The sequence below is a fragment of the Podarcis liolepis genome, assembly GCF_965112155.1.
Source record: "Podarcis liolepis genome assembly, chromosome: 7".
In the NCBI taxonomy this organism is placed as follows: domain Eukaryota; kingdom Metazoa; phylum Chordata; class Lepidosauria; order Squamata; family Lacertidae; genus Podarcis; species Podarcis liolepis.
In genome coordinates, this window is record NC_139561.1 from 46,825,013 (window position 1) to 46,839,601 (window position 14,589).

The window sequence follows — 14,589 nt, forward strand, 5'->3', positions numbered from 1 at the left end:
GTAGTCCAGCAACATCTAGAGGACCATAGATTCCCTGTCTCCCTTTTAAAGCAAGTGAGCTGCACTCTTCAGGCCACACCAGCAGCTGCTTTTCTGAAGTACTCTGCAGAGGAACCCCTGCATGAGAAGCCTAATGGCGTACGTGGAAGTGAGTGAACATTATGCAGCTGCCTTATGGTGGGCCTGGTTGTGGGTTCTCTTCAGGCCTGGTATCAGCATGGTGGCATCCCTGGGCAGCAGCCAGAGCCCAGTAGGGCTCTAATTGGGATGAGCCATGAGCATGACTCAGCTTTCTCTGGTTTGGGGCTCACAGTCTGAAGCTCAAAATAGGAGGGCTCAGCCCTGAAAGGAAACTGCAGCCGTGGCTGTCTGCACGAAAGCATGAAGTGGTTTTCAAGAGGTCAGAGGGCCTAGATTTAAATCTTTCAAAAATAGGTTATTCAACACTTGCACATGTGTAGAACAGAGAACAGCTTTGCTCGCTGTGGAGGTGCAGGAAATGCCTTGTGGGCAAGGTGTGTGTGACTGTATCGCAGAACATTGTCACACAACGCTTAGCTGGAGGTGCAACCTATTAAAAGGAGCACCCAATAGGTTTTAGAGTCCTGATTGGAACTCAGTGCCATTATAGATCCTAAACTGTGTGCTGGCAATGGAGATTGATGCATTAGAGCAAATGGCCCACCAAACAGAGTTTGACCTCTGTGAGCCCCTGCCTGCCTGCCTTCCTACCTGTAGTCAGTCCAGGGGGTGGCACTGTCTTGGCAGCTTCTTCCTTCTCCGTCTCAGTCAAGGAGGGCAAGTCAAAGTTTTACAGGCTGCTGTCTCCCTTCATTTATGATCCAAAGTGTGTAAAACAGATACTAAAGTCCTTTACTAGTGCAGTGGCTTTGGCAATGTTTATGGAAAAACCCTGGTGCATAAGCATAGTGCATTTTTTGAAAAGATGAGTGGGAGGCTGGCAGGGCACTGGCTTTCACACCTTTATATTGCTTGCAGGAATGTGCAAGAGGAAAAGTTCAGGTTACGGACTCATCTCTTCACTGCTGCCTGAATATGCCATGGACTGCTTTTGTGGGAGTAACCTCCCACCGTCTCCATGTGTGCCTCTAAAACTAGCAGCTGTGTACCAGGGGGATCTGGAAAGAAGAAGCCTCCCTAGGAGCAATTTCCCAGCTGATTTTTTAAAAAATCCCTTTCACTGACAGGGATGTTGCAGCTGCTGAAAGCAAAGGTGCAAAGTAAGTGCTTGGCTAGCGCGGGATCTGCCGTGCTCCAGGCAATCCTTCCCAAAGCCCAAGGTGCACTTCCCCATTCTACTTGCGGGATGGGGGTGATGGAAGGCTTGTGCAACAGCCAGCTCCTCCACTGAGGCAGGCTTGGGTGAGGATGCACCCTCTATAGGAAGAATCGGTCCATTTTATGGACACGCAGCGGCAGTGGCACAGCTGCACTGGGGCAGTGGGACTACCAAGACAGGAGCTCTTTCCCAAGACAAGTCCCCTATTGCCATTGAGGCAGCGTGGGGAGGCAGAGCCAGCTGGACCACCATTTATCTCTGGAAACTCAACCTACAAAGCTTCCATCAGAGAGTGATGGAAAGGTCTGCTCCACCCACAAACCGTGACTGGATGCTAGTCTGACTCTGCAGCGGGAGTTGTGACTGGAAATGCTCAACGTCTGTCATGCTGATCTTGCTGCACATGGAGACGTCCAAGCTCTTCAGTTGCTGGCACTCCTGCCCAATGGCCTTCAACGTCCTGCAAGGGAGAGTTCACCAGTTGTTGATTTGTCTCTGCCTCTCTTTTGGTTCCTCCCAGCCAACCTGGCCTTGAAGGAGCTTTCAAAGGCCTGCCTCTGGCTTGCCTTTACCTCTCCTCTCCACCTGCCAGTGATCTTTGCACTCTGCAGCACTACTCACCTGGGAGTCAGCTGGTTGCAACCAGAAAGGATGAGATGCTGAAGTCGGTGCAGGGAGCCAGCTGCTTCCATGAAACCTTTGTCGGTAAGGTTTGTGCAGTGACTTAGCGTGAGGTGCTCCAAGCTCCGGCAGTTTTGAGCGATGGCTGTGAGGCTGGTGTCTGTGATGTTGGTCACAAGGCTGAGGGACAGGCGCTGCAGCTCAGGAAAGCCGATGACCTGAGGAGGAATAACAGAACAAGGACAGGAAGTTGGGTGGCCCTGCCTGGGCACTGTGATGAAGGGTGCCCAAAAGACCATCCTTGCCCAATGGCTGTAAAAGCTTTTGCTCTGCCATTGGCCATGCCCAAAACCATTCAGGGTGGAGCGCCACACCAAGAAAGTGAACATGGGGACTGCAGTGTGTAGCAACTGAGGAAGAGAGCTTCTTTCAGAGCCATTCTGGGGGCTGAACAAGATGCTTAGAAAGGCTTCTTGGAGTGTACCGCTTCAAAGTGCAGCTGCGGATGGGACCACATGTGTACAAATGCTCTCCCAGGTCAAAGCCCTCTCTATGTGTAGAAAACAACCACATCAGAAAGATGGCGACTGTTTGGAACCCTTCTCCCTGACACGCTAGTTTTTAATGGGCAGGGAGTTTTGGGTAGCTTGGTCAGGTCTCATATAAGAGAAGGAAGTAGGAGCTTGAACTTTAAAGCTCTCCCTCCAAGCAAATTGATTACATATCCTGTGACGTTCCTTGCATTCCTTTTTGGATTTTCTGCAGAACGTGACCTGTTGCCAACCCGTTTAATCCTCCCACTTTTTTTATGCCTTGACAAGTTTCTCTCCATCTGTGTATCAAACCACTTCCTCTTCCTCCGTGACCCACTTTTCTAAACCCTCTTCTCTAAAGCCTCTCATTCTCTCCATGGTTGTGTAGCCGGTCCCTCTACACACTGACGTCTCACTACCCACACATTTTGCTCTTGCTTGTCTAACGTCAGTCTACCTTGGAAGCATTATATCCCTCCCATGGCTGTGCTGTTGGTGCTCCATAGATGTTTAATTTAAACAGGTGCCACTGAAAGGGCAGGACACACAGCTCAGTAGTACTAGGGCATCTGTTTTGCATTCCAAAGGTCCCAGATGCAATCATTGACAATCTTATGTCAGATAAGAAAGACTCTCGAGATGGGAAAGACTCATGCCTGAAATCTTGGAGAGCTGCTGCCAGTCAGTGTGGACCAGGGATGGGAACCTGTGGCCCTCCAAATGGTGTGCTGGCTGGAGCTGATGGGAGTTTGTAGCCCAAGAACATCTGAAGAACCACAAGTTCCCCACCCCACACTGACCAAGAAGGACAAATGGTCTGACTCTTGCGTAAGGCGGCTTTTGACGTTTTTATGGTGGTACTCCTGCTACCCTGAAGCCAAGGCTGTAGATGGTTTCTTTTGCAAGAACACTCTGGTTCATAGGAATTTGTCTATGGCCGGATCATGTGTCCCATCTAACAAAGCACCTACTCTGCCACTAAGCAATGGTCTCCCCATAGCTGTCTGTATTTGCAAGCTGCAGTGTCCAAACCTTAGCTATGCTTGCATCTGTGAGTTTCGTGCAGGCTGTCAGGTCAAGTTCCTGAAGACGAGTCAGGGCATTCAAGGAGGCTTTGTGCTTCTGCTGAGCATCCTGCTTGCTGAGGTCAATAAGAATCTGGGTGTCCTGCTCCAAATCCTGTGGAGGTGGTTGGAAAAATCCCATGTTGCCAAAGTTCCTGCTGAACTTTGGGCCAGCATCCTTCTGTCAAGGCAACAGAATGAGGGATTAAAAGGAAGCTGGGACCATCTTGAGACTCTCTGTTTCCTATCTGGGTGACACAGGTGAGAACCAATGCTGTGGATTTGAGTAAACTAAGATGCAACAGATGTTACACAGTGAAGACTAAGGCTGTGGTGTGAAAGTAGCTCCTGACCCCTCTGTTTAAACAGCCTCCCAAGGCTCATGCCGCCTGTAGTTTCTTGTGTGCTGTAATTCACAATAAGCAGCAGGGGGCCACGAGACAACAGGAACCAAAGAGCCAACTAATCCCAGCATTCTGCTTACGATAATTCACCAAGGAGGCACACAAGCTTGATATGAATCTGAAGGTCATTTCCTGTTTGTCTAAGAATAAGAGGCAAACTACTTTCAAACCTGGGGGAATCCATTTCTACTGTCCTAGTTAATAGCCCTTCTAGTGTGGCTGGTTGGGAGGAAGGCAGAAAGGCCAACACCACTTAGAAATGCTAACGGATAATAAGTGGTATATAAATGCCTTAAATAAAAATAAACAAACTATAGGTGGAGGCAGAGTCAAGTAATTCTCGTTTTGCCTGCAGAGCTCTATAACGGCAACAATGAGACTAAGGAGGAGGAGGCTGACAAACCTGAACTGAAGGCTGAGAGCAGATTGAGTTGGGGGGGGCAGTGCCCCCTTTTGCCCTGATGAACCAGCCTCCACTGAATCCTTGACAGATAAACTCACCCCACCCCAATGCAATCTATCATTGTGGGCATCACTGTAAATAGTTTCACTGAACACTGTATATTTTGCATTCTGTGAAAGGCTTCCTTCTCTTTGCCTTGAATTGCCCCCGAGACAGCAAAGCACAAGGGAAAAACTACCTGGCCACTGGGAGGTTATATCCCCTGCTCTGCAGAAACAGGATCCTGGCCATCTGGAAGATCAGTCTGGCCCCACCTATTGGCCAGAGAAGTGGCAGCAGCAGGAATCTCTATCTGCCCTCCCTGCCAGAAAGAACACTCTGCTTCAGTTGCCGTGGGACCATAAAAAAAATTCAAAATGAATAATAGATCACAGACTTTTGATTAATCTTGGGTGAGTGAGTGTCACTTGTCACCTCTGCAAAACCAGACACTGAGTACCCAGTGGCCACATAACTAGCCAGCATGCCAGAATCGCTGTTCTTGGGATTAAACCAAAATAGTGCCAATACCTAGGAACAGCTGAGTACTACAGCCACCAGTACTTTCCGCATCTGAACTGGGCAAAGTTTTCCATGCTGGTTTTGAGAAAGCAGGTACCTTTTCCTTTGGAAGGCTCCTGCCGTGATGACAGGAAGATAAAACTGCAGGGTCGCTTCTAGTCACTGCAAGCTGTGCAGCTCAGCACAGGGCAGGGTATGTAGACTGCAGCATCTGGACTGTGGCAAAGGTTTCACCCTGGAAAGGAGCAACTTCTGGACAAGCTACCAGTCTCTTCTCTGAAGCCCTGTTCACCACAGACAATGTGCTCCCCTATTCCAGGACAGAAGGTTGCCCCTGCCAGTATGCCCAACCTCAGCTATCTCTTTATTAGTCCAGTAAAGACAAGAGAGTTACAAGTTGGGCTCCTGGCCTCCAGAGAGGCAGCAAGAAGCAGATCTGACCAGTTTCCCTGCCCTTCTCCCAGCTAAAAGAACAAATTAAGCACTGGATTAAGAGGAAACAGCTTCTTATTATGGGCCTCTTTGGGGAAAAAAGGGAGGGAAACCACATCACCAATAATCGGAGTATCAAAGATACTGTCATTGCACAATATTTCTCCTTTCCCCCACTCCCAGGTCACATAACCAGAAAAATGTCTACTCAAACCTCTCTGGCACGTTCACGCTCCTCTCTGGGCTCCTCAACCCCCAGCAGGCCCCAATCCGTCAGCTCCTTGCACCAAGCCAAACGCAGGACTCTCAAAAGCAAGAGGTGTGAAGTGATTGCTTGGATGCTTCTGTTAGTGATGGACACGCAGGAAGAGAGATCCAAAACCCGAAGGCTCTTTAGGCCTTCAGCCAGTGAAATGACCAAGTTGTCCTGCGGAAGAGGGGGTGGGAAATGTTTAGTTGAAGGCTGCATGCACACCACACGTTTAAAGCACCTCCCCACTTCCAGCCAGGAATTCTGGGAACTAGTTTACCCCTCACAGAGGCTCCATTTGCACTATACTCTTAAAGCAGTATCATACCACTTTAAACAGTCATGGCTTCCCCCAAAGAATCCTGGGAACTGCGGTTTGTTAAAGGTACTGAGAGTTATTAAGAGACCCTTCGTTCCCATCCCAGAGTTCCCCGGAAGAGGAATTGATTGTGAAACCACTGAGAATCGTAGAGAATTGAGCAACATCTGGTAAAAGGCTGCTAAATAACAAACAAACACCTTAGAACTTACCCGTAGTAAAGAGCAGAAGGCAACATTCAGCGAGACCAATTTGGGCTGTCCCTTCATAGTCCCAAATGCTCTCACCAGCTCACTGCACCTCATGAGGCTGCATTCAGAAACATCCAAGCTTTGGAGCTGCTTCAGGTGTGAAATGCCCTGGAAGCCGGCATCGGTGACACGTGGCAGCTTTCCCAGACACAGGTGCTGAAGGGACAGGAGCCGGGAGGTGATGACAAGGACAGCCCGGTCAGACAGCTCAGAGCAGCCACTCAGGTCCAGCACGGTCAGGTGGGGCTGGTGCTGACACAGGATGCTCACAGCCTCATTGGTTAGATCCCGACAGGCCTGCAGCACCATCTCCTGCAGGCAAAGGTTCTCTACCTGCACCAGGGACTTCATCGCCTGGCTTGAGATACTGGTGCCACTCAAGTTCAAGGCCTTCATGCTGCTGGCTCGCTCCCGGACGAAGTGCAGGAGGTTGCGGAAAGACAGCAAAGCCGAAGAGTTGTAGTTACTAGAGCCGTAGTAAGTGTCCACCTCGAAGGTAATGTGGCAGCGGGCGAGGGAGAGCTTGGCCAGGGATGGACAGCAGCTGGCCAAGCGGTTGAAGGTGAGGTCAGACAAGTATCGCACACCGGACAGGTTCAGCTCCTGCAGGTTGATCAATGTTTCTTGGGCTTGCAGGAAGGTCTCCTCTTTGGAGAGCAGGGTCCCGGACATGAAAAGGCTGTTGCAGCCGCTCAGATCCAGGGCTGTGAGGCGGGGGCAAGCAAGAAGGAGCTCACTGAAGTTGGCCTCCGTAAGGCTGCTCCCGTGCAGGCACAAGCTGCGCAGGTGAGGCCCAAGGAAGCTGGCAACGGACTTGATGACGTCCCGGGAAGTGGTGGAGCCGTCCAAGTTGGTCATCCTGACGCTGCACACGTGCCTTCGGGACAGATTCTGGATTGTCCGGAGCGAGGCAGAGGTAGCCGGGATGTTATACAATATGCTTTCCTGGAATTTGAGAGGGACTACATGGTGAGTTTTTAGATATGGACCAAGAGACATGGCTTCATTTTTTTTTCAGTTAGCAAAAGAAGTACCCTGGGATGGCCAGGGCAAGACACACCTGCTCTTTCTTGGCCTAATCTACTTTGCAGGACTATTGTGAGGGTAAAAAAACCCAACATTCACTGCCCTGAGCTCCTTAGAGTAAGGGTCAGAGGAAAGAAAGAGTGACAAATCTCTCTCAATCTATTTTTGTTTGTGTTCTTTTGTTGTAGCAGCTCCAGTGTAGCCTGTGTTGTGTATATTGCTCTTGAGGGGACTTGTGGATGGATGAGCCTGCCTTTGAGGAAGGAGCATGGCTTAGTGGCAGAGCACCTGCTTTGCATATAGAAAGTCCCAATGTCCTAAGAACATAAGAAGAGCCCTGCTGGATTAGGCCTGAGGTCCATCTGGTCCAGCATCCTGTTCTCACAGAGGCCAGCCAGATTCCTCTGGGAAGTCTGAAAGCAGAACCTGAGCACAACAGCATCCCCCCCCCCCCCGGCGTGTATTATTTGTTTACCCTACACTTTTCCGTGCAATTCTCCATCACTTCCTAACTACAAAAGTCTGCTGCCATTGTTTTTTAAAAGTGGATCAGTTACAGTACAGTGACAGAATGCTTGAATCCACTTTAATGACGCAAACCTAAATTTCCGGTATTGCGCTTGAATCCTTCCCGCAAAATACCGACAGTCTGGAGGTGACTTGTGGCTTAGCATTATGTCTGAAATGGGGCTATGACTCTCCCGCAGGGCAGCCCTGTAAGAATAGAGGAAGTATGGGTAAGACACCAAAGCAAGAAGGTGTTACCTGGCGTAAGGTGTCCTGGGCTGCGAAATACCATGTTTGATTCACTAGAGAGGCTTCTTTCCTATCTGCGATGGGCAGGAAGCTTAGGATATAAGTGATAATCTGCAAGGAAGAAAGAGAAAAGCTTTGACAATGAGTGCAAGCTTGTTTTTCAGCAAAAGGGCACGCCAATTTTAAAAAGGCAATTTAAATTGCAAGGAATAAGAAAGGCCAATTTTAATCAAGATTCCCATGTGTTTTTGTGGACACGTGAGGATACTAATTCAGCTACTGAAACGGTTAAGATGGGTTTGCAGCCTTTGGCCTCCCCAGTACCTTAATTAAAAATATCTGGCCATCCAGCTCATATCCTTTCTGTGCAACATAATTATATCTGATTAGAGAGAAGAAATGGGGATGTAATTGTGAAATTAATGGAGCAAGATCTGGCAAATTACTGGGCGGAACAAAAACATTTCTACAATATGTGGGAAGAAAATATCTGTGCTGTTTGGCTGATAGAATCATAGAATCATAGAGTTGGAAGGGATCCCAAGGGTCATCTAGTCCAACCCTCTGCAGTGTAGAAATCTCAGCTAAAACATCCATGACAGATGGCCATCCAGCCTCCAAGGAAGGAGAGTCCACAACCTCCTGGGGGAGGCCGTTCCATTGTCAAACAGCTCATACTGTCAGAAAGTTCTTCCTGGTGTTTAGTCAGAATCTCCTTTCTTGTAACTTCAGTTTGAGTCCTACCCTCCAGAGTAGGAGAAAACAAGCTTACTCCTTCTTCCAATATGCGAGATAAATGAGCAGTGTTTTTACCACAGAAAATGAAGCATTACATCATTTCATTGGCTTAAGGAATATGGGAAGTCTGAGGTAAACTGAGTTGAGGAAGAGGTTGGGAGGTAAAGTTAGTAGGTAAAGTAAAATGTTTATGTATCACTTGGGAAGACGGGTGAACTAATGTCAGTGGAAGAAGCAAAGATCACCAGTGTCAGAGCAATGATTCTTCAACATCAACTTTGTTGGACTGGTCATGTTGTTTGGATGCCTGATTATTGTCTTCCAAAGCAACTACTCTCTTCCCAACTTAAGAATGGAAAGCGGAATACCAGTGGACCACAAAAGAGGTTTAAAGACACTCTCAAGGTAAATCTTAAAAAATGAAGTATAAGCACTGATAATTGGGAAACACTGGCCTGCGAGTGCTCCAATTCAAGAATAGCCTTTAACAAAGCCGACATGGACTTTGAAGATGCAAAAGGGAGAAACGAGCTAAGAGGAAGGCACGTTTGGCAAATCCTCACTGTGATCAACTCCCATCCGTAAACCTATTTCCCCACTGTGGAAGGACATGTGGATCCAGAATAGGCCTCCACAGTCACTTACAGGCACACTGTTAAGGGCTACAAGTGATCGCCAAAGAAGAAGAAGGGAAGGAGGGCAGGTATTCCTCATGAAAGAGCAGACTCTTTTGCCTGCTTGGGTGAAGGAAGTATTCTGCAAGTGGCAATGTCTGCTTTTTCAGTTCAACTCGTCTATAAAAACCCAGGCATTACTGACCCTTGTCAAGGTCGCATATTATAAGGCTATTAAAGCAGTCAATGATTGACTTGGAGTTGATTGTACAAAATTGAAACAGGAAAACTTGTAATTGCCATCCCTGAAGAAGGCATTTTGACTGGATGCATTGGGCTTTTTGAGTCTATAAATTCTCTTTTATGTACCAGTGAGAAGCCAACATATATTTTGCCCTTCTCTGGATGTTGCTGTGGTTGCCCTCCTTTTCTTTTTAGAAAAGATTTATAATTTTCAGACCAGGGAGTAAAATCTCTTTAATGAGGTGGAAATTGAAAAATCAACTTCTGAGACATGGTGGTTTCTCTGATAAACAGAGATGTTAAAGCAGCCAAACTATTCTGTGTTTTTATCAGTCTGTCTTTTTGTCTCTCGTTCATGCCCCTCTTCTCCCTCCAACCACAAGATTTGCTTGGACAAAGCTTGTTTGGACCCAAAAGGATTCCTAGGTGGAAACAACAACAAACTGAAAAACCACCCAAGCTATAATCTGTGTTTTAAAAACCTGTTCCACCTTGAAACTGTGTTGTTGGTATGCTTTTGTATACAGAGATTATGTTTTTTAAACAATTGTAATTGCCCTCTAGACAGCATTTAAAAAACTAAAAGTAAAACTTTTTAATGAAGTTAAAATAATAGTCCAGTAAAAAATGTAAAATAAAGTAAAATAACAAAAAGAAAAACTGTACATAAGAACCCCTGGGTTCATAGCCGTAATAACGTAAAATAATGTACATTCTCAAAAGACTACACAATATATTAGATGTTAAAACAAAAACTGGCCTGATGCAAAGATAATACAAAATGAAAGTTATGGATACCAAATAAAACCATATTTCATACGGACTTGCCTTCCCCTAACTGACTTGTCATATAAATACCAACTGGCCACCAAATGGAGGTGAAATCAGTAGGTTTAGTTACATCCTGAAATACCCTTAATTTATGAGCTAATTTTCCAGAAATAAGGGTAAATATTACTTTACTAAACCAAATATTTAATGAAAAACGTGAGGATTCCTTCCAGCCCTGGGATATGGTCAAATGAGAAGTTACAAACAGAAAAAATATAAGTAGTTCCCATATTAAGTCTGTATTCAACTCATCAAAAATTGATAAAAGACACCATTTTGGGTCTTTACCTATTATTTGAGCTATTTTCTTCATCATCTCTTTCTATCCCCTTTAGAGCGACTTCCACCATTCAAATTTTTTACCACACTGGAAAAGTGAACTCCCACTTAAGTCAGTTTTTAAAGGAAACCATACAGGCCAGCCCTTCAAACATCATCATTGTATTTTAAGAAAAACTGCTCCTTTCCCCTTATGGGGTACCCAAGAGCCCGTATAGAGTCCTTATGTAGGTTCTCTATTGGTAGGAGAAAATAACAGAGGCCAACCAGAGAATATTGAGAAGCAAAGCAGCTAGTAAGCCTGATCTTTATTAAACGGTTGCAACAGGGTGCTCACCCCTCAATGCAGGAGGGAGGAGGAACCCAGAGCAATGGTGTGCAAGCCCTGTAGCTCAAGACCACCCCCCTCAATACATCATACATACATCACAGAAGGGGCAGCCTATCACAGAAGGGGCAGTCTACAGCTGAATCATGTCTGGCAGGAAACCTGTTAATGGGTTTACCTGGCCATTATTTTGTGATGATACTGTAAATACTTAATTCCTGAGTCCAGGTCACAGACTCACCCTATTCATACACAAATGTGCCCTTAAAGCAGGATTTGTGAGTACAGAGACAATGGGGAGGCTTTTCCCATTTCCATCCAAACTGCAGAGGAATATTTGAGGTCACTGAAAGAGACAAAATGGCTTTAGGACTGTTTTCCTGTACTGTTTCAGACATGTGGTTTATATATTTATGTATGTGTTTGCCTGGTACATTTATGAACATTTATTTTATATCTTAGATGTTATAATTCTCGTAATAGTTTCATGGAGTATTTGACAATATGGAAGGAACCCTTGAACGCATGCCGTGACATGTTTGCTAAACATTTAAAGGAAAGAATTTCTCATAAATTTCTCTACTTGAGCACGGCTAATTCTGTAGTAGAATCTAGGGAAGCTGGTCATGTTTTATTGGATGAGTTTTGGTTACTAAGACCTCATGCTGTGGACATGGTGCTGTGAGACATAGAACAGCTGCTGGTTGGCTGGTTCCTTCCCCATTATGGCTAATAACATCTAGTGGTGAATTGCTTTTTCAAGAAAGGGCAGCCCCAGTCGCCTTGAAATAAGTGGCTGTGAGGATATTACTGCAAAAGTCATCCTTGGGTCCTGAGGGCTGCAGTAACTATAAGCCAGTCCCTAATACGGACCTCCTTCTTGGGCAAGGTACCCGGTACTCAAATAGGTGGTGAGCATTTGACACCAGGTATCCTTGAGATTGCTGATTTAGACCTCTTTTAATCTTGTTCCAGAACTGGCACACAAAGACACCTTTTTGTGCTTCTAGCAGAATAGCATTACTACCCCTCTGGAATTTATCCCAGAAATGGCTCCTTGATATTGAGAGCTATATCTATATACAATCTGTATCTTCTTGTCCAGGCTTTTCCAAATGAGTTCACATGCAGGAGGGAGTGCGGGTAAGAAATAAGTGACTTGCTCAAATGCATGAACTTGTCCTAAGTTAGGTTTGCTGTCCCTTACTTTTAGAGTCTCTCAGTCTCTCTACTGATCTGACAACCTTTCCCTGATCTAAGCTCAGTTCACTACAATTCATTTTCTTAAAACCAAGGATCCCTACAAAACTGACTCTGGCAATCATTCGCCTCCCCTTTCCAACCACACTGATTTAATAGGCATTTAATAAGTTTAGGTACTAGTTTTTCACTATGAATACCAATTGCTGGAGCACGTCTAATTTGCATAGGTGATAAGGGCTTCTGCTTTTTACTATCGGTGGCAAACCCAGTCTACTAAAAGTACTGTATTTTTCGCTCTATAGGACGCACCAGACCATAGGAGGGGGAGAACAGAGGGGAAAAAATTCTCCCCCTCTCTGCTCAGTGTCCCTTCAGTGAAGCAGCAGGAGAAACGGAGCCCCTTCCATTTCTCCTCCCGCTTTGCTGAAGGGGCGCTGCGCAGAGAGGGAAAACTGTGCAGCGCCTCTCCAGAGAAGCGTAGCCTGGAGAGCAAAGGGGATCGGTGTGCACTGACCCCTCTCACTCTTCAGGCTTCAGGCGGCTATCCGCAAGCCTTTGGAGCGCAGCGGGAACTCCTGCTGTGCTCCGAAAGCTTGCAGATAGCTGCCTGAAGCCAACAGAGTGCAGCCTTTGAAGTCTCCACAGAGCAGCGGGGTGAAGGCACCACGCTGCCCTGTGGAGGCTTTGCGCAGCCATCCCCAAGCTAGAACAGTGAGACGGAGCACTGCGCAGCGCTCCGCCTCGCTGTTCTGGCTTTGGGGACGGCCTTTGAAGCCTCCGCAGGGCAGCAGGGTGCCTTCACCCCGCTGCCCTGCGGAGGCTTTGCGCAGCCATCCCCAAGCTAGAACAGTGAGACAGAGCACTGCGCAGCGCTCTGCCTCGCTGTTCTGGCTTCGGGGATGGCCTTTGAAGCCTCCGCAGGACAGCAGGGTGCCTTCGCCCCGCTGCCCTGTGGAGGCTTTGCGCAGCTAACCCCAAGCTAGAACAGCGAGACGGAGCGCTGTGCAGCGCTCCTTCTCCCTGTTCTGGCTTTGGGCTTAGCTGCGCAGCCTGCATTCACTCTATAGGACGCACACACATTTCCCCTTAATTTTTGGAGGAGGAAAAGTGCGTCCTATAGAGCGAAAAATATGGTATGTACAGTACATTGAATTTGAGAAGGGGTGTGTGTTAAAATAGTCAGTCTTTCTTGCAGCCACACCTATGAATAAAGGACTGGGGGTGGGGTGTATTCCCTATCATGCACTTCCACAACCATAATCTACCTGTAGGAAATACTGGAGCATCAAACCCGGTCCAAAGCTTTGCTTGCACACATTGTGTTATTAATATATGATGCCCCCATGCCAAGTAAATTATTTTCTTGCCACTACAAATGAAGTGGGATTTGCACCTCAAAATAACCATGGGGCGACACCCTAGGCCATATATCTCCTGTGATAAGACATGAAAAGGAGCATCATAGTTGAGAGTACTGTGCTGCAATTTGTGGCCCAGGCAGAATACTAGAGTATCCCAGAGGTAATAGTCTCCAAGTGGCAGGGATGTATGACTCAGGATGGTTCAAATCTTACTTTGGGGGAATTTTGGTTCCTTATTCAGGCTGTATCTCACGCACACAGAACCACATTATTTGAATACTGTTCAAGTGGAAAATTCAGGGGGGAAACAAATTCTTTCCTTTTGCAGCACCCTGCACAGCACTGAGTGGCTGGTACTTGTGACCATCCTGAAACCACTTCCTTGGAGCAGCTTTTCTACGTTAATTAAAAATCAAACAATCATGTGGTATCTTTTAAAGCTTCTGAAGAAAGGTTTACAACAGATAAGCTGCGGGCTAGGTACCTGAAGAGCAACAAGAACAACATGCAGAAGATGCCAGATTAACGTCCAGGCATCATCAGAGAGGGCTGGGAAAGATCCGCCTCTGCTCCTAGGGAACTACTGCCAGTCTGTGCAGACAATACTGAGCAGTTCTCAGTATTGGAGAGCAGTTCTCTGACTCGGCGTAAGGCAGCCTCCCAGATCACTAATAAATAAAACCGCAGGGCAAAGGGGAAGCTATTAAAGAGGCAAGTATTCCATATGACAAATGAGAGGGCGTGTGTGAAGCCGAGTACCAGGCAGGAGGAAAACAATTACCCGCCGACACGTGTTTGTAGACATGTCTGCGCGCACCAACGCGTGTTGAGTTAGGACCTGTGCCCCCCTCCAATCCCCTTGCAAAGCTGGGGCGATCGTTAGTAGCAGCCTCTTTTCTTCCCCTGCTCCTTACCTCTATAGGCAGCTCGCATGCCTCCATAGCTCCCCGGAGCTCGACCTTGCGGGAAAAGCAGAAAACAAAAGTACTGTACAGTAAAGCCGGCAGGTCAACGGCCAGGCCACGCCCCCATCCCTTCTCTCAGCCACGCCCCTTTCCCCCTCCTCAGCTTC

The 14,589-nt window shown here is 47.1% G+C and overlaps 1 protein-coding gene across 3 annotated transcripts; it reads right to left on the reverse strand.

The window, feature by feature from the left end:
* Window positions 1–852: 852 nt before the first annotated feature.
* On the reverse strand, window positions 853–14,577 carry LOC310712177 (putative RNA-binding protein EEED8.10). 3 transcript variants are annotated; one of them, XM_083515003.1, is made up of 7 exons: window positions 14,432–14,577; window positions 7,930–8,031; window positions 6,100–7,083; window positions 5,533–5,745; window positions 3,487–3,699; window positions 1,922–2,139; window positions 853–1,760 (listed from the first exon to the last, which is right to left on the reverse strand). In XM_083515003.1, exons 1-7 carry the CDS (start codon window positions 14,456–14,458, stop codon window positions 1,586–1,588), a joined length of 1,932 nt encoding a protein of 643 aa, XP_083371129.1. In that variant the 5' UTR covers window positions 14,459–14,577; the 3' UTR covers window positions 853–1,585. The 3 variants fall into 3 exon arrangements, with proteins under 3 accessions (XP_083371129.1, XP_083371131.1, XP_083371130.1); XM_083515005.1 differs by having other exon boundaries at window positions 3,487–3,633; window positions 14,432–14,551; XM_083515004.1 differs by having other exon boundaries at window positions 3,487–3,696; window positions 14,432–14,551.
* Window positions 14,578–14,589: the final 12 nt, after the last annotated feature.